Source organism: Haliotis asinina, chromosome 4, assembly GCF_037392515.1.
Source record: "Haliotis asinina isolate JCU_RB_2024 chromosome 4, JCU_Hal_asi_v2, whole genome shotgun sequence".
Lineage (NCBI taxonomy): Eukaryota > Metazoa > Mollusca > Gastropoda > Lepetellida > Haliotidae > Haliotis > Haliotis asinina.
The window spans coordinates 28,322,126-28,343,210 of NC_090283.1; the positions used below are offsets into that span (position 1 = coordinate 28,322,126).

Sequence of the window (21,085 nt, forward strand, 5' to 3'; positions counted from 1 at the left end):
CGTAATGTGTGCAGTACCATGTGCTCACACCATTAAACTAGTAAACTTACTGTGTCCCCCAAATGTAGATCTGATGAAAAGGAGACCAGAGATGTTTTAATTTTTACGAAACGATAATTCCAGCATTAAACAAACATTTAGTCTGTGAAGTGACATATACCACAGAAAAGCTTCCTAATGCATATTGGTAAAATATAATAGAAAGTATCCCAGAGACGTTTTACATTTTCACTGGTTATATAGACTTGCCTGACATTCTGGACTTGGATGTACTTGTTTGTGGGTCTCTGTGAGTACGTGCCACCATATACAGACAGGGGACTGGTGTACATCATTTAAGATACGAACATCCCTACATCTGCTATTGGTCAGGGTTGGTCGGCTGTGGGATTTATGTGACATAAGCCGGCTCAGTTCACTTCAGCTGAGCGACGAGATGCATTACAAGGCTTGCATTGAGTTGGAGATTCTGTCGGTACACTGCCAGGTCGTATGAACAACTTCCGGCGCTCAATGACTGCAACTCAGCAGTGCCCAACCTAGTCCTGCCACTAGTTTATAGCTAGGCTATATAGATGTGTTTGAATATAACCCCGAAACGTCGCAGTTTGAGCTGTGTATGTGGTTTTACGCCACTGTTAGCAATATTCCGGCAATATTACGGCGGGGGAAACAAGAAATGGACTCACATGTTCTAGCCATGTGGGGAATCGAACGCGAGTCTTCTGCGTATAGAGCGAATGCGGTAACCACAAAGCTAACCCACCGCCCCTGTGTATGGGTAACATTTGAGTTTTCTTTAACAGAAAAGAAACAGTTCATAATATAATATGTACATGCATAATGAAAATGAGTCTTGATACTTTCTTCGATTTCAGACGTGGAAATTTCGATTTGTCACTGGGACAGGTGTTCCGACTGAATATAGGCTTCTGAGACGGGTGTTGCGTCTGAGTAGGGGACTAATGAGACCGGTGTTCTGACTGAGTAGATACAAATGAGATTAGGTGTTAGTGAGACAGGTGTTCCGACTGAATATAGGCTAATGAGACGGATGCTCTGACTGAGTAGGGACTAATGAGACCGGTGTTCTGACTGAGTAGATACAAATGTGATTAGGCGCTAGTGAGACAGGTGTTCCGACTGTGTATTGGCTACTGAGACAGGTGTTCGAACTGAGTAGGGGCTACTGAGACAGGCGTTCGGACTGACTAGGTGCTATTGAAGCAGGTGTTCCGACTGAGTACTTGCGACAGCGACGGGTGTTACTACTGACTAGGGGCTACCGAGGCAGGTTCCCCTACTGAGCAGACTTGTTGATAGGAATGATAAGAGACTTAGATTGAAGCGGGAACTCAAATTCCTTAACAATATCGCCACCTACCAAAGACACCTGTGTGTGTGCTCTGCATTCCGGCCTCCCGACACGGTATGCTGATTGATATTTGTGAAGAAACACCAGGGATGCATGTAATCCGAGCCAGGTCTCTGGGACAACTACATAAATTGTTGGTGAGTCATACAGACCTAATCGACTCATATCAGGCCGCGTATCCCCGATAGCTATACAGTGTGTAGTCCGTAGTGTAGTTTGAGTGCTCATCTGACGTGTGTCTGTGGTAAGAAATGATCATAACAGCTGTAGTCTCGCTCATAGTCTGTGTTGGATCGTGGACATCGTGCAAGCAATCACACCGACTGTCCAAGTACACATTGTCGTCACTCAAGTTTGCATTGTCAATGTGTTCACGGGCTGGGTGGAGTGTACATAGGTTGTGAACATGTTTCAACAAACTCATAGTGACAAAAGGACATGGTGACACCACACCAATGAGCAACGTAAATCTGTACCAGAACATGGTGACATCACGTCAGTTAGCAATGTAAATCTGCACCAGAACATGGTGACATCACATCAGTTAGCACTGTAAATCTGTACCAGAACATGGTGACATCACAGCAGTTAGTAATGTAAATCTGTACCAGAACATGGGGACATCACATCAGTTAGCAGTCTAAATCTGTACCAGAGCATGATGACATCACGTCAGTTAGCAATCTAAATCTGCACCAGAACATGGGGACATCACATCAGTTAGCAGTCTAAATCTGTACCAGAGCATGATGACATCACGTCAGTTAGCAATGTAAATCTGCACCAGAACATGGTGACATCACATCAGTTAGCAGTCTAAATCTGTACCAGAGCATGATGACATCACGTCAGTTAGCAATCTAAATCTGTACCAGAACATGGTGACACCACATCAGTTAGCAATGTAAATCTGTACCAGAACATGGTGACACCACATCCGTTAGCAATGTAAATCTGTACCAGAACATGGGGACATCACATCAGTTAGTAATGTAAATCTGTACCAGAGCATGGTGACATCACATCAGTTAGCAATCTAAATCTGTACCAGAACATGGGGACATCACATCAGTTAGTAATGTAAATCTGTACCAGAGCATGGTGACATCACATCAGTTAGCAATGTAAATCTGTACCAGAACATGGTGACGTCACATCAGTTAGCAATCTAAATCTGCATCAGAACATGGTGACATCACATCCGTTAGCAATGTAAATCTGTACCAGAACATGGTGGCACCACATCAGTTAGCAGTCTAAATCTGTACCAGAGCATGATGACATCACGTCAGTTAGCAATCTAAATCTGCACCAGAACATGGTGACATCACATCAGTTAGCAATGTAAATCTGCATCAGAACATGGGGACATCACACCCGTTAGCAATGTAAATCTGCACCAGAACATGGGGACATCACATCAGTTAGTAATGTAAATCTGTACCAGAGCATGGTGACATCACATCAGTTAGCAATCTAAATCTGCATCAGAACATGGGGACATCACATCAGTTAGTAATGTAAATCTGTACCAGAGCATGGTGACGTCACATGAGTTAGCAATGTAAATCTGCACCAGAACATGGTGACGTCACATCAGTTAGCAATCTAAATCTGCATCAGAACATGGTGACATCACATCCGTTAGCAATGTAAATCTGTACCAGAACATGGTGACATCATGCCACTTAGTAATGTAAATCTGTACCAGGACATGGTGACATCACAGCATAATGAAATGTAAGATCATGCACCTGAGGAAATCTAGACTTGCTTCGTTTAAGACGTTTAGCATTACAGAGAGGGCAGGAGAGACGAGAAAATAATCCTGTCCAGGGTCTGTGAGACAGTCTAACGTGTTGTCAAGTGTGTCTCACCCAGTAGAAGAATAATTCTCATCACGGCCGACTCGATCTAGTGCAACCCAGGGCAGCCACGCCCAGGGCAGACAGATGTTCACCTCAAGCGGAGATACTTTAACAGGTGTACGCTCGTGTGGTTTCAGGGTATGCACCCTCCTGACTCAAGGTTTTGTTTGATATGCTCTGCTGGTGCTCTCCTTGCAGTGCTGCAAACGGTAGATGTGTCTTTAAAATAGGAAAGGGAGACTCTCTCAAACCGCTCTGACTTTCATCGTTCAAACGTTTGCCCATTTTGATAATTAATATAATTAATCAACGCCAGGAACATGAGCGACGTATACCCTCGAAATATGAAAATTATACTGATGTCAGCTCCCGAAAGGAGTATATCTCACGGGTAATTAAGACAGATCTGATCTCCCGGACTCTACGGAGTATATCAAATAGTCCAGAATGAGGGGGAAAGGGTATATTCCTTTCAGACGAATTTAATATCGCAACTCCCAGTGTAGTACAGGGCCCGAGGAAAGCCATCGTATATCTTCTGTTTAATTACCCCCATGTTGAATTTAATATGCCATTGTACAATACTGGCTGATTATAGAATCAGTATCGTGATCAGCTGGTGTAATCTCGGGAGCCACCACGCCACAACCTGGATCGGAAACATAGCAAGACAGCCGTTCCCATTAAGACGTGTCCAAAAAAAAAAACAAAACAAAAAAAAAAACCCTCCAATTTTCCAGTAAACATACTGAGATGATTTAAAACGCACAGCTATCGAGATATTTAATTCTTGTCAAAGCTGACATGCACTGGCTTTCGTTCACAAAGGGAGGTAATTTACCAACTGTCACGTTGCGATGGCCATCATGTTGAGTGCTATAAACGTCACCATTTAATATTCACATAACTTCGCTATTTTCTTGCATTATACACTGAGTGAAGAGTTGTAGGTGACTGAACGGTTTTGTTTATTTGGTGTCTTCTCATATTTAGTCTTATTACGTGATTCAGTTGCTTTATTCACTAAAATACATGTATGCCGTCTATCTCCGTAGTCTCCTGCCTTAAACAGTTGAATTGTTCAGAATATTTTAATCACATGGAATGAAATATTTATGGTTAAATAATAATGCAAATGCTATCACTGTCTCGATGTTTACACTTCAACTGTAGTCCATGGGTTTAGTAAAATGTTGGGAGACAAATAAAAATCGCATCAGTCAATATTCCTATAGTATTCGATTCAAGACACATTTGACCTGTCATATCTCAACTGAAAAAAGATAACTAAACTAATTTTTTTACCTTTGTTCTCTCGAGCAAGGAATATAATTTTGACCAAATATATCACATAAGTTGAAAACATCTTATTTTAAACTTTACTGCAGTTTTGCATTCAAATGCACAATAAACCTTCGCCGTGCACGTGCATACTTGAATGCGCCATTTCAGAATACAATGAATAACAACAAATCATATATCAAACAGAAATTCTGTTTAATAGGTCTTTAGAGATATTTTTAAGTTTAGGGAATTAGGAAGAATGGCATAATGATCATAATTTGTTCAGAAAATGTGAAGACCAAATTATCAAGTAACAATTATCATTGATAATTTGATACAGTCACACCCAAACTGACTCTAGCCACTGACAATATATTCACTGGCAGAGTTATGCCGTAATTCCTCCGACAGGCCAGCCCGGCAATACAAAATCTCACCTCCGGAATGTCTCTCATGTGTCTGAAAGATTGTATCATTTACATGGAGGTAAATGAAACACAATCTACCAAGTATGAAAACCCCGTCCAGTTACGGTCACCTCAAATGTGGCCATATTGAGACAACATGCCAGGGCGAGAAACGGGTACAGTCCGCTTGGCTCAAAAGTGGAACGATATCTGAATTGCAGCCTAACTCGTAAACATATAAACATATAATACACATACTCTGTGAAACATTGATCATAATCAAAACATCAGACCAACTGTGTGAGGTTTTTGAAGAATTTATGAACTTAACAAATCGTGAACTGTGTCAATATTTTGGATTTTCAAGGCTTAAATTCTGCAATCATCATTACATCAATTTGGGATTCGAACTTACGACAAGTGCGTGATGACTAACTAGAGTATGATAACACAGAGGTGCGACACACAGCGCCAAGTTACATTTTCTATGTAGTGTCTGTCTGTAATTACAAATCGAGTTTACATACTTGGATTTCGCACCTATAGCACTTGTTTTTCACGTTAATATATAATTGAATCTCTGACACTGAAACCAGTATTTTGACAAAAGATTCAAGCCATCAGCTTCACATGTCAGTTTATCTCACATAAAATCAGTATACCACCAAGCTGTTAGTAGTATAAAAAATATTCTTTATTGATATTCTATATTGCCATGTGTGTGTCGTATTCTCTGTTCCCCCTGTTATCTCTCGATGGGAGTGTTTATTAAACAGGTGGTCGCAACAGCGACAAGTTAAACAGTTATACTCACTTCGAAAGCTCTTTCTTGAATCAAGAACATAAGTGTGGTGGAGACTGGTGGCTGTCAAGTGTACGTAGTTGTTTCAACTGCTCATTGTATCTGAACCATAAGTACATAATTACGCGATCACGGGTTAACATTGTGCAACTGGAATACCATAACGTGTCAACCAAGTCAACGAGCCTGTCCACCTTATCCTATTAGTCGGCACTTAAGACACGCATAAGTTCCAGAATACCAGTTCGTACCCAGATCTTCAGGGTTGACAGTAAACAAACTCAAAACCAGACAATGAAAATAGTTCCTGAAATTCCTCCCCAAATGTAGCCAAAAATATCCCACTCAAAAGCTTGACATGAACGGTGTTCTACATTCAATACAAACCTAAACTTTCTGCAAATGTGTAAGAGGCCAATGATTGGTAAATATTATCATATGGGTTCCTGAAAACCCATTTTGTATTTTGTAAAATTGTAACCCGGTTCTTCATGGGTTGTGTGTGTGTGAAAGTCATTTTATGGCATTGTACATAACGAATGTGACGTAACATCTTAGTATCATTTCACACAACACAACATACATGCACGCACGCACGCACTCATACACACTGGTAGCAAACAAGTTTATTATCGAACCGGAGTTTCCAACAAAGGGTTTGTCTGACTGCCCAGGTGTAGGTTCGGATATTTTTGCAGTACACCATGAAATATACGATGCAGGGAAACTAGGTTTAAACCTACGGGTTCCAGATGTGGTTAGTGCGAGGCGTGGACCGTACACATTGTTGAAGGACAACATAAAGCATTATGAAGATGACAAGCACATCTATCTAAGCCTGACAGTTCACCCGAGACTAGGTTTCTTATTAGCCTGCATGTCCTGTCTAGACCCGGTACGCATAATACTGAGAAAACACCCGAGACTAGGCTTATCATTAGCATGTAGGCCCTGTCTAGACCCGGTACGCACAAGACTGACAGAACACCCGGGACTAGGTGTCTCATTAGCCTGCAGGTCGTGTCTACTAGATCCTGTACGCACAAGACTGACAGAACACCCAAGACTAGGTGCCCCATTAGTCTGCAGACCCTGTCTAGATCCGGTACGCATACGACTGACAGAACACCCGAGACTAGGTGCCCCATTAGTCTACATGCCTGCAGGCCCTGCCTGGACCTTGTACACCTATCTAAGAACTGACAGTGCACCAGAGATTAGATGCTCTCATTAGCCTGCAGGCCCTGCCTGGACCTTGTACACCTATCTAAGAACTGACAGTGCACCAGAGATTAGATGCTCTCATTAGCCTGCAGGCCCTGTCTGGACCTTGTACACCTATCTAAAACTGACAGTACATCAGAGACTAGTTGCTCTCATTAACCTGCAGCCCTGCCTGGACCTTGTGCACCTATCTGAGAACTGACAGTGCACCAGAGACTAGTTGCTCTCATTAGCCTGCAGGGCCTGTCTGGACCTTGTACACCTATCTAAGACTGATAGAACATCAGAGACTAGGTGCTCCATTAGCCTGCAGGCCCTGCCTGGACCCGACACAGTGACTACAGTGGATTTCCTTCCCATGTCGTGTTTACATGCACTTCCTGTACTTTCACCATTAATATCCATCCAGCGGTTTACTGAAAGGTATGTGTGTCGGAAGTCCGGAATTACAGTGTTGTAAGTGACAGTATCGCTTGTGTGATATCACAAGGTAAATGCTAGGTCACCATGAGAACACACTGACCATGATACAACACCTCCCTTCAGGTCGCAGTATATCGAATGTTTGTTCTCTACAAACATCTTGGCCTTCCTTTCCGTCTACGTATTTCTTTGAGTAAAGAGTTCATATTCCAGAGGCTTCAATATTAATTACAATAAACTTAAAATGCATTTCCTCTTTCTTAGTATGAATTAATCTTTTTATGTTAAGATTACAGTTAAACAACACATGCAGTGAGGGAAGTTTTACGTCACTTCTGTCAATATATCAGCAATATCACGAAAGGGACACAAGAAAGGAACTTTCCACATTAAGAACGTGAGGGAAATCAAAGCCTGGTCTTCAGCGAACGCTTTACTCACAAGACTACCCTATAGCCCAACCTGCGATAGGTCATTAGCAAAAGAACCAGCTATCTGTCTATAGACTAAGGCTCAGTCTCTGCATCTATACAGTTTTGATAGTAACAAACAAAGTTAACCCATTTTAATTGAAAAGGAGCCCCGGGGAGACAAGAGATTGAGAACCTGTGGACATCTAGACTTGCTTCATTTAAGGTTTTGTTGCTACAGGGAAGGCGTGGCAGTAGGAAAATAATGTGGTTCAGGGACTGTGAGACAGACTAATCTGTCTACAAAATATACTTGAGGTGAGGTCATGCGAACAACCTTTGGATTTGCTTTTAATGATTTTTCCGAAATCCGATGTACACCCAAAAAATTCTACAATTCTCTTGACTCCTTTCTGCTCTATTAATATTTAAAGACAGTTTACATAAATCTTGAAGTATTTCTGTTTTGTAACCGATCGTGTACCCCTAAGGTTTATCTTCCCGAACATAAATCTCGTAAATCTCAGAAAGTTCACCAGCGGATGCTTGCAGCTGATACCTGACATCTATGAGGTATGCGACTTTGTGTCGGGAGCTACTCTACCGTGACGCACCAACGTAAACGCATCCAAGCATGGAATTCCTAAGATGTTCGCTGTGAGGAGCTGCACGTATCTCAATTTGTATGTTAGCTTGATGGGTCAACTCAGTGCACTGCTTATTGCTTGTGCAAGATGCACGTGATGGGGCTGATAGCGTTCATGCCGTGATGCTTCGAACAGTGCGAAACGTACGCAGACTTGAGTGAGTGAGTTTAGTGTTACGCCGCTTTTAGCAATAGTCCAGCGGGCACACCTGAAATGGGCTTCATACAATGTACCCATGTGGAGAATCGAACCTCGATAGCTATACTCGGAACATGTATAGCGTTACGTTCTTAAGCCCATTCTTAACACATTGGATACGATCAAAGTTAAGTATTCCAAGGGCTACGATTTTTTCGAGAATAAGTGCCCCGGACCAGGAAAACTTCAACCACTAGGCTATACCCCATCGCCCCTCAGCTGCTAGAGATTGACGAACAAAGTGTAATAACGACTGTGTCCAGGGTACACGGATGTATAGATTCTGTGGTTCGATGCTCGGAAAAGGCTCCAGGTCACAAGTGCTGATCATGAGAAACGACTGAAAGGATTGGTCAGTCACGTCCAGTCTTTTGGCTGACGACGTGTCATGCTGCACGTGCATTATTCACTGTGTAAGTTCTCTGGTTTTTCGATTATAAATACAGTTGAGATAGGACTTTGACAGCTAATGAAAAGACTTAGAAGAACGTGCCCCCTGCCTCTATCCCAGTTGTTCGTTCGTTCAGTTTGGTGCTTTTGAAGTCGCCTTCACCGGTTGGCATGTCGGCAGACCAATCCCAGTAGACTGAGACAGCGTCTGAAATGACTGCAGCAGCCTAAAACAAAGGGTGTGTTCTTGGCTTACTCCAGCTGGTAAATATGTCTACACTTATCTTTAAACTAAACATGATGTCATGGTTATTTGTGTTGATGTTTGTGTGAAAATAAGATATGAGGCAAAATTACATAAACACAGCGGTAACGTGCGCCATTGTTACGTCACAGTAAGAACATCCCCATTCATTGCCAGATAAGTACGGCCATCCCCTGATGGGAACCTGCCATTAGTACCCCCATGGAGTACCACATGGGGGTCAGATAATTCAGCATACCCTACCCCAGCCCTACACACAAATAATATACACCCTCTCTGTAAAACCTGCTACGCCTTCGTTCACCCTTTAGATATTGAACTTTGACCTCATGTCAGTAGCATCGACCTTAATCATCGTCAGAGGGGATGCAATGATTAATTGCATGAAGTAGGACGGTTTCAGCTGATACACTGATAAGGGTTATAGTATTCTGGCATTTGTGCATGTCATGTCTGTTTCTCCAACCTCGTGATGGTCAACCATGTGACGGAACACGTATTGCGTCTTGACGCAGCAATACAGATCGTAATATCTGTTACACATTCAGTTTCTGTATCTTTGTACCTATTGTGTTTATCTTTGTATAGTTCACAGGATATTGCCACTTTTCTGTATCTTGTACCTTCTGTGTTTATCTTTGTAGTTCATGGATTATTGCCATTGTTCCCTCGTTCACTAAAAAATAGTAAATTATCAACAATCACGGTGGGGAAACAAAAATGGGGCTTCACGTGTACCCAATAGAGGTGGGGAGGGTTGCATAAGGGATGTAGAACGTAGTTTGGGTCATGGTGAGCTAACGCTTTAGACACCGGCCCTCATACACCAGGTTAAATATTGAACAAGGACAAGATTGAAAGGATGGCTGTGTGCGTTCATGCGTACGTGCGTACGTGCGTGTACGTGTGGTTGAGGGACTGTGAGACAGGCTAGATGAGGGTAGTGAACGAAGACGTGTAGGTATAGCCATGACAGATTTGAGAGGAATGGTGAAGGGGTGGGGTCTGAGCTAGGGCCGTGGACTTTGGGTTGGGTGTGGTGGTGGGAGGGGGTGGTGGGAGGGGGTGTAGGGTGAGGAGGAGGAGGGATTAGATGAAGACAGTGCGGTCACGAGATGTTCTCGTGATGTGTACAGCGCCATTACTTACATGTCAGCTCCCTCGCTTTACTCTAAATGCCACATTATTTACAAATTGCCTCTGTACGCAAGCACATACTTGAATTCTCAGAGGAACTACAAATGGGTTCTCTGTGTGTGTGAGTGTGTGTGGTTGTTTTGCAAATGCTTAATACATTCACAACAAAGTTGGCAAAAATAAGTCACGACACCCCCCACCCCCACCCACACCCCCACCTCATTATGGCTTGTTTGTGAGCTGACCTTGCTGTCTAAGGATGGACAAGCGTGTTTCCATGTAATTCATGGCGAGAGATAGAATACAGGGAATTCCATACCACTGACATTTCACATAATTCACCCTCATTATTCTCAACCTTTCCAACACTCTCTCAAAGTGGTGGTAGCCTCCGTCGCTACAACATTAAGGCGGGACGTTTCCAACAAGTTCGGTTTCAGTCTATGGTCGAAACTGTAAATAACAAAATGAAAAAAGAAAACAACAGCAAACAATTTCCAATTCAATTGCAGAGATGTAACTGGGGTGTTGTGATATATCCCTTTTCGGTATATATACATCCAAGATAAAAAAAATAAATTGTTGTGGATTCAAATTAAATATTTGTTGAGTTGAGTGTCGGTGGCAACATCATGATCAAAGTCATATACTTATTATATTATGTTGCAGACTATCAACGCCAAGGTCGGAAACATATAAATTGGTGATACAGTGTAAACAACTATAGATCAAGCTACTTAATCATCTCAATGAGGATATATACTACCGTGTAGGATACAGCCTGTAGAACTGCAAGTCCTATGAGTGGACGAGTTAGGTTCAATATAACACCACATGTTTAGACTGATATGTAGCTTGATCGCATCGCTCGATCTGCGTTATACGCTTTACTAAGCCAGTAAATAATTTCTGCTGCAGTCAGCAATTTTCAAGCTTAGCGTTGAAAGTCCAAAATATTACCAGAACGAATCCAACTCGGGTCAATATTAAGAGCAACAATAGTGTAGGGGCGATGCCATACTTTCAAACAGGTATGCACGTTGATCACTTTTCCCGTTATCACCTAATTTTCAGGATCGGTTTGCCAGTTAATTGCCAAGAAAGCCGCTGAAACAAGTCTAGACTTCCACAGGCTCTGATTCTCTGCTATCCCTGGAGCTTCTTTTCAGTTTAAAAAGGTTTTCTTTGTTTCTATCAAAATTATAAAGTTTCAGGGACAAAGCGTTAGTCTTAGCTGAAATCTCATGTAGTTTTTGTTTTTCACTAAACGGCAAAGTAATTGCTGGAGACACATACGCTCATAAAGTCTTTAATTTTCTCTGTCCTGGAAATGACCACTCTAAGCAGTCAACACTGAAGTAATGCGCTGGGGGTAAGGGTGGGGTCAACCCTGGGGACTATCCAGAAACATGTATATATAATCGCATGGACTAGCCCTGAGGATACTCCAGAGTAGGCTTATACTATGAGCATACAAGGAATGTATGATGAAGATATCAACTGGTAGAGATATCCACATGGGTGTCATCGGACATTCCCGTAAATCTGTACATTTGCTCGGCACCACCTCCCGTTGTGGTGCCGAACATCCCCCGTTGTGGTGAATCGTACATCTCTATAACAACATCACAGCTGTCTTGGTCCACTTTACATAATAACTCTTTGACAACCGTATAATGATGATAATTATCCTGATTACTTTTGACTTTTTTAAAACACTGCAGCTATAAGCATGTTATTGTGGAATCTGCATAACCATTGGTATCATCAATCATACTTACCATACAGTTGGCCACTATCAGCAAAAATCTCTCGACATAGTTTAAATACCAGGTTTGTGTAACACAGTTAGGGAACTGCCCCTGCATCTATTTAACGGGCTAAAAACATATGCGTAGACTGACATGAAGAATAAAGTTAAAATGTTTATTTATAACGGGGGAGGTGTTTGTCATCAGTTTGAACAAAGTTAAATATTTGTGCACAGAAAAAGTCCTGTGTTAACTATAAGGCCGCATAACACTGGGGAGTAATGATAATGGATGGTACGACATTAAATCAATCATTTATCATTTGTTTTCACGTGGAATTGTGTCAGCAGCATTCCTCTCATTGTTAAACATCACAGGATAGTACACTTGTAAAACCGAACGCGCACGAGCTCTCGTGTGACCGCATTAGATGTACGGGGTGTGTCCCGGCGGAGATCAGCCTCGTCTTCGTCTATCTAGGTCACATGATCCCGGCACGAGGAAAGAGATGGCGGCTGCAAACGATTCTCCATGTAAGTAGCATCTTTATCCCAGCACTTTCTATGTAGTTGATCATATCATTATTTCAGATTGTGTACATAGTCTTCTTTGTATTTTGTAACCATTAGGTAAAAGAGGTATTTTTCATCTCATGTGTAAAGAAGTTACAAGGAAATCCACATTTGACAGATTGTCGGTGGCGCACGTTTGTTTATTATAAATAGCATGCATATTGTCTGCCGGTTCAAGCTGAATTATAATATCACGTAACCGTATGTGTCGAGTTTTCTTGTGAAAGGTACGGTAAAAATCACGTTCTCTTGTAAATTAAAGGTGGTCCGGTTAAATGTGGATTAAATTCTCATTTTGGTGATTTTATATATTTGCATAATTTGACAGGCGCATTGAGTAATCGTGCGGTAATAATGGATTCAGTGGCTACATGCATTAACTTAAAGCGAGATGTCTGGAAAATAACGTGTAGTCGTAGCAGTCAGAAAAATGAAACATTAAACTCTTCGCATTTATCTGGGTGAAAAGATGTCGGAGACCAAGGTTTCCAGACAGTGTGCGCGTTTGCAGACGATGAAAATTTCCGTGAATTGTTGAGCCAACGTGAGTCATGGGTCGCCGCTGTGTCATTATATTATAATTATTTGTAACATCATCGGCATTAACTGATTGCGTAAATCACGCTTGTATCTGGTTCAGAAGATCATATTTCTTTTTTCAACTAAGATGTTAAATCATTTAACAGGTGTAAAACATCTGAAAACGCTTACAAAGGGTCAAAGTCGGGATTCGGGCCTCCCTGAAAATTTTGACAGATGGTCTTTCGTCTTGTGTCAAAAACTCATTGTGCGTGTTAAAAAGCGATTCCTGGATTTTCTATAGCTTTCTAGCGCTACTCGCTGTTGACAAATTTGGTTATTTTGCGAGTTCGGGTTTACTTGGGGACATCCAAGCATCGTCCACTGTTTAACGTACAGCGGAGTTGCAAACAGAAGCTGGGGAACGGTATTTCACAAGTCTTTGTCTCGCTTCATCGATAGGGCTTTGTCCGGCGTTTGCGTGCTCAGGCCCTCTCACTCCCTCACAGCCCCTTCTCTCTTGTTTATTGCTAATAGGGGGTGTAGTTTTAGAGCTAGCAAGCCTGGAAACGCCGTGTCATTGTAGGGGGTCGTCACTCAGTTCTGTATGACTTGTCAAATTCAACCTGGCATTGCCAGTATCTAGTTTCTCCTGTTGCCTAGGCTACGAGAGCCTGTGGTTTCTCTCCAGTGGTTGAGAATGAGAGTCACAGTTGCGATCTACACTGAGATAAAGTTCATGGGATATTTGGAATATTTGGATTGCAGTTAGGCTCTCTAGGCCCTGTCTGGGGAACTGGCATGGGGCATGGAAACTGACACCCTTCACAGTGCTGAGGCCAGTTCTTTGTAGTGCTCAAGTTGAAGTGATGTATGCTGGTAATAGTTATCATGAATTGACAGACAAAATGTTTTGATTAAAAAAGTGAAAGGTTTCATTGAGGAATTCATATATTTGTTAGTGGAAATAAATAAAATGACGTCTTTACATCCTTGTCACATCTATAGGAGACATGAACAAGATACAATATTTTAAGGAATTATTAGTTGTTTGTTGTAGAAGTTTTAATAAAATGTTAACTTAGACACATGTGTCTACTACTACTACTACTGCTGCTGCTGCTGCTGCGACTACTACTTTTACTACTGTAGACAAGCAACTAGTTTTGGACATGAACATATTTAAAAAAACAACAACAAAAAACACCTGAAAGTAACACAAAACATAATCAAAAGGAACCCTGAGACTTTCTTCATTCCTGAAGCGGAAATATGGACTTGCCACATTTTCTATGCTTGCCTGGGCTTTCTTGGATATATTTGCTTTAGGGTCTGTATGAACTACTACTACTACTACTACTACTACTACTACTACTACTACTACTACTACTACTACTACTACTACTACTACTACGTGACTTGTCACAGATTGTCTGTCATATTCAGTACAACAAATTATACATCAATTTGCCATTTAGCCTTGATTTAGAATGGGATCTATTCCCATCATTTGGTCACTTATCTGCCCATCATGCTGTCTGTGTTGTTGGAAAGGTGTGATTCAGTGTTAGCTGTATAGGATCATGTGACGGCAGCTGAGCCTGTCCCAGTAGGTAGTTTACAACCACCTCAGTGAAATGTGTAACTCATGAGTCATTGACATATACTGTATTAACTATGCTGATGCAAACACCAATATGGCTTGCTGGTTGTGCAAGGTTGTTTATCACGTTACAGTCTAGATATGTCAATTGTTGTAATTGTATAGAGTAAATACTATCACCTCAAGGAAATAAAAGAAGGAAAACTGACCACACAATGTTACAAACCTGGACATTTCCGCTTCATAATGCATATTTGATCTTAATCAACATTATACCAATTGTCGTTCAACAATATTCCTTATCACATGTATACATTGGTATAACATTCACTTGTTTGGTTACACATTTATCTGTTGATATAACTCCAACCATGTTTAAACTTGCCATAAACATCAGCCCAAGCATGAAGCAAGGTTTTAGTGTGCATTACATGGAGATTACATTGTTGTTAAATTTTGAAAAACACTATATAGTGTACAATTGTACAGTTATATTTTTCATGCAGTCTTTTTAATGAAGACAATGATACTATGTGGTCGTCCCATATCAGCAATATTGAGGGCATATTTTAACATTAAATACATAAAATGTTGATATGGATCAACTTTTTAGAGCAATGTTCTTTTTCTTAACCATATTACCTAAGGAATACAGGGTGCCGTTGTATTTATGAAAGGTTAGAATAGGTCCCAGTACCAAATTGTGGTTGAGGAAGATGTGTAACAGCAGTGATGTTGCTGATAGATTGTGTCATCATACCCTGATGGCAGCAGCTTTGTCTAATGTAGTTGCACACTGCTGTATATGAAAACCTCCTGTGTAGGTTTGAAACCGTAGAAGACTAGTACTGAAGTATTTCGCCTTGGTTTGGTAAACTGCAAAACAATCCAAAATTTAGGTGTTTTCATACTGTCATTTCTATCTAGCCATAAAGTGACTGTTTTGTATATGCAGAATAACAAAGGTTATGGTTATTATTTTTCCATGTTATTAAAGAGTAATGTTTGGCTCTAGACTAATGCTTACTCCTTGGATATATATAACTGGATAGAAATATATGATCCCAAGTAAATTCGAACAGATCCCCAATGAATTGGGAGGAAATCTAGACTTGCATCATTTAGCAGGTTAGGTTAGCAGGGAGGGCTAGGTGGTAGGGACAATAACGTGGTTCAGGGGCTGCAGACAGACCAGTTTGGCTCATTTAACAGTTTAACCCACATTTACGAGCCTTCATAATTCTTGCTAGTAAGCCGTGTTCAGTTGACTAAATTGTCCTGATGACAGGTATACATCCAGTGCTCACTATAACTAGAATCATTGGGTAATTATCGTTCTTAACTAGTTCTTTAATTTTATGTTATTAATAAGAACTGACAAAAATTGAAAGTAAACCATCTAATTGCATAAACTATCTACTTCATCTCACTTGAAAGTAAACCATCTACTTCATCTCACATCTACTTCATCTCATGTGAAGGTAAACCATTCACTTCATCTCACTACAAACCATCTCGTATAAAAGCCATGTTCCCAATCCCCACATTTTTAGTAAGCCATCTCATCCACCTCTACACTTAAATAAGCCATCTGCCTGACCTCTTTATATATAAGCTGTCTTACTCATCACAACATGGAAGAAAACCATCTGTCCTACACCACATGAAAGTATTAGCATGTATATAAGCCATCTGTCCAAGGCCCTGAAGTAATTCAGCCATTTGCCCCATGCTTACATGAAATATGTAAACTGCACCAGTCCCCCTGTAACAATTCTTCCTTGCCCAAGGCTTTAAAGGAAGCACAAGAAGATGCTGAGAAGGCACAGGATTGACAAGAAAAACCTAAATGCATGGACACATAAGTAATAATCATTGTGCCAAGGGCTTGACAAGAATCATGCATGTCCTGTAATATCCAAATCTTGGTGTTCAGTCCACTATTCACAGGATCTTGATACTTGCAGTCCCTGACACCAGTGATACCTAGGATTGTAGACCAAGGTACAAGCTAGTCTGTTATACAGATCCTGAAACAAATATACCCATGAAAGCCCAAGCAGGTCTAGAATATGTTTAGTTTAGAGTTTATAAGTTTAGATTTCTGCTGTTTCTGATAATTGTAGTCTCAGGGTTCCTTTTAATTATGAACTGTTTATGTCAAGTATGTTCTTTTCAGAAGCTAGTTGTTAGCATTGGTACAGCCAAGCCTTGTAGGCTGTACCGAATGCTGAGCCCATGGGATATATAGTAATTCTTCCCTTTGGAAGAGGAAAGTCTAGATGAGAGGACAGTACAATCCTGCACCAAGACATGAGCATTTCTGCCTTACATCCACTAAACACATGGTGCAGGTATCTGTCCATGATGTATTGTAATGTGATAGCTCAGGGAAGGTTAGATACAAGCTTGCTACTGTTGTGGAGATAAAGACCAGATAGACATAGCTGGCAAGTGGAGGTTTATTTGGTTCATGAGTCATTTGATTTCAAGTTTGGAAACTCCTATTTCAAATATTTGAAACATGTGTGCAGCTGATATCCTAATCATGTGCTAGCAAGTGATGACATGATGTAATGTAATATGAAAATTTACTCTTGATCTTTGTTCACACCTACATATCCATGGCTTGTTATAGGACAGACCACGGTGACGTCAGTGTTTTGATCACGTGGTGCGCCCGAGTACTTCCGGTAGGCAGAAGTTAAACATAAACACGAGAGAACCACACAAACTGCATACATTTGATCGTTGACTTTTCATACGTAACAACTCTTCCCGGTCTGTATTTCTTTTTCTTTTGGTGTGTTGTGTAATTAGACAAGTACACAACCTTTATCTTGGTAAAATATTTGTGCAAAGTATCATATTCACAATATCCAGATTTCATACTTCAGTACTCTGGCCCAATACTGCAAGTCTTCGTTTTTTAAGCAAAAATGTAATGCAAAAACTCCCAAGTGTTTGTCTCGCATTTCTTTCAAACAATACAAATTTTAAACAAATAATCCCTCACATCCTGTTTCCTTGCTTACATGTTGTCACAGAGTCAATGATATAATCAGGAAAGGTGACTAATCTGCCTCACCTGCCAGTCATACATGTTACATAAACACCACTCCAAACCTTCCTTGTCAACTATAACAACACATGCATCTACAGTTCAAAAGTCTTTAAATGGCATTGAGTGACCATTTCATCACAGCTTTGCCTTCTTACGAAAACAGATAAAGAAGTAGCTTTGATCTAAGCTAAGTCTTTAAATTGCATTGAGTTATCATGTCATCACATTAATTCCTACTTACAAATAACACATACAAAAGCAGCCTTGATCTATGCTAATCTCATCAACAGGGTGGTTTCAAAACGTTCCAGACACACTTGTGGTAGACATCAGCAATATATTCTTTATTCCTAACAATCCAGTATGTAACTTGAACAGTCATCTCACAAACATAATTTTCTCTTAGCAGACATCCAGCAAACACAGAGGTGATTTGCCATCGACATTGTGGTACTGTATCGGAAAAAGGTGTCCACTTTCCACATATTCATATGCTTTCAGTGACTTGAAGGCTTTCATAGATTCGAGGGTGAGCTGACCTGGGGTGTCTATCAGATAGAAATAAAATCTTAAGTACATAATCCGACCATTCTTTGCCTTTCACGCTACACCGGTTGCCATCGTTATCATCAGCCATTGTGGCTTTCTGCCTACCCATGTATGAGTGAGCGTGGTTTGTGACGTCACTTCCGTAAACATATGGACACCGCTATTGTAGGTGTTCAAGTATTGTGATCATGCAAAGTGTCAGGTTGTATTACAGATAGCACTTGCTGAATCACTAGTCACACTGATGTCATGAGTCAGATATGATGAAGTGCAAGCAGGAATGTTCTGTGAAGAAGAATCTGTTTGCAGAGGTTACATATTCATATTAATATAGAATGATATATTATGTTGGAAATTGTGTGGAAGGAATATATGTGCTTATTAACATAGTATGATATATTAATGTGGGGAATATTTGTATCAGGAATATGTGTGCAGATTAACGAAGTATTATATATAATGAGTTTGAAATATTATGTGTAAGGGAATATGCCATGTAAAGGTGTTTGGGATGTACAAGAATATAGTGTGTAAAAGGAATATAGTAGTCTAGTACTGTTCAGTTAAGTGACCTCCCATACAAACATGTATTGAATACAGAATATGGGTAAGTACTAAGAAAGCTAAAAAGCTGAAAAGCCTCACATTGGGGAATGTATTGTAACTGACGGAATCCGTGCACTGCATATTCAGCTTAACACCAGTTTGATTTCTGATTTTGGTGTGCTATTTATGTTACAGAGCCATGCTGTTTTACACCCCCAGTGTAAAAGTACTAATATCTCCCAATGTTGTGTTATCAGTTATAGTTCATAATCACATAGCTAAAACTGTGTCATATTAATCACAGAAACAAAGTTTGATAGAAGAAGAATACTTTATTAAGACACAGTGTTTCAATATGCAGTAAAATGCCATTATTTGGACATCTGCATTCCTAATTATGCGTATTGATTCAGCGAATGAGCATTGAGATTCTGATCTGGCCCTTAAGGATTGCCATACTGATGGTAATACCCTCAGTACAGTTTTATCCACGGTTAACTGATAGAGGACTTAGTGGTCAGGGAGGTTTCATATTTGTTGCCTTTATGAATTATTAATGTTTAAGAGGGAACCTGTGTGAGCTTATTCCATTGTCTAATGTCGGAAACATCAGCCTACAGCTGGTCCAGATGTCAGAGATGATTATATTATGGGATGTGTTAGGTTAGGAGGCCATGTGATTCATTGTGAAGACAGATCGAGTGTTTGGCCCCCCAACCATCTTGTGTTGGTAGCAGTTACTTTCCTGTAGACTAATGCTTAGTTGCTGTATGTATATAATTTTACAAATAAACACATTTAAAATGTAAGACAAAAAATGTAATTTTTATCTTTAACGTCATTTAACACTTTGATTTTGCTAACCTTGAGTGATAAAGATATATTCATCTGTGTAACAGAAAAATATCATGTGTTTCCTACAAAAATAGTGTTGATGACATCGTATCAGCGAAACTGTAGCCGCTTGCCACAACTGGGTCTTTTGTATGTGTTTTTTTGACGATGAGTCATACTTTTCCCTCCGCACTGTGTTTTGATCATGTGGCTTCCAGTTTTATACATAACCTGTCACTAGCAGACGAACATTCTTGCTTAATTTCGCTTGCTATATTTTGTTAAACAGGCAGTTGATTTTGCATCTGAAGTGGCAGTAACTATCTCGGGTAAATAATATTGCTGTTTATTTTCTCTTTACATAACTTAACTTACAGATTTCAATTGTCAATAAAATGTTTCACGACAGGAACTGGGCATCCGCCCTACCTATGAAACTGTGCACTCCAATCAGGCACGTACTTCCCCGATATAGTACTAGCAATGCAATCGTAGAAATCACCAGAAAGTCGAATTAACCTCGCATTGGGATTCATATTATTCAGTGGTGTTTCACTCTGTTGTTGTTTCACTATCTGTATTTCAGTTAAGTCTTTTGTCCTTTTCTCAGAATATTTGGAATTGTTAAGCTATTTATTAGATTGATTCCACCGATCACTATACTGTGTTTATGAAAGGATATGCTAATTCACAGGAAGTCAAGTATTCAGGATATGAAATTTGTTACAAGTGAATTGACGCATCACAGTCCACACTTACAGCCATATTACTGTAGCCTGTTAATCTGATTTTACAAGCAATAATCTATGTCGTGGTGTTATGGCATAATCAGTGGTATCGTGCACCACAAGACATCCACATAATCTGAGGTTTGATCGGTCTAACACATGGCCCTGGTTAGACAACAGTAGCGCTTAATGCGGAGACTCAGGAGTGCAAAAGGAAATGCCCTACCATAGTAGTACCAAGAGTATCATGTAGACAACCATGCACCTTTCTTTGCTCATTTCACCAGTGACGTAACACCTGAAGTGTGCAGTGTATGCCCTACTTTCTTGGTTCATTTCAGCTGTAAAGCTGACAGTTAGTGCTTTATTTCTAATTTACTGCAATAAAATTTCTAATTCTTACAATTATGATTCAAGATAGCTTGGGCTAACGCTTTGGCCTAAGCATATATTTATTTAAAGCTTCAACAATTCATGCCAATTTACCTC

General features: G+C 40.4%; 1 protein-coding gene across 2 annotated transcripts in view; it reads left to right on the plus strand.

Moving 5' to 3' along the window:
• The first annotated feature begins 12,615 nt into the window (after positions 1-12,615).
• LOC137281474 (uncharacterized) overlaps positions 12,616-21,085 on the plus strand; it is a 32,935-nt gene continuing 24,465 nt past the window's right edge. The window contains exon 1 of one of the 2 annotated variants that reach the window (XM_067812718.1): positions 12,616-12,714. In XM_067812718.1, coding sequence (XP_067668819.1) covers positions 12,690-12,714 — 25 coding nt within the window. In that variant the 5' untranslated portion in view covers positions 12,616-12,689. The remainder of the gene's footprint in view (positions 12,715-21,085) is intronic. The other variant, XM_067812719.1, reaches the window with a different exon arrangement.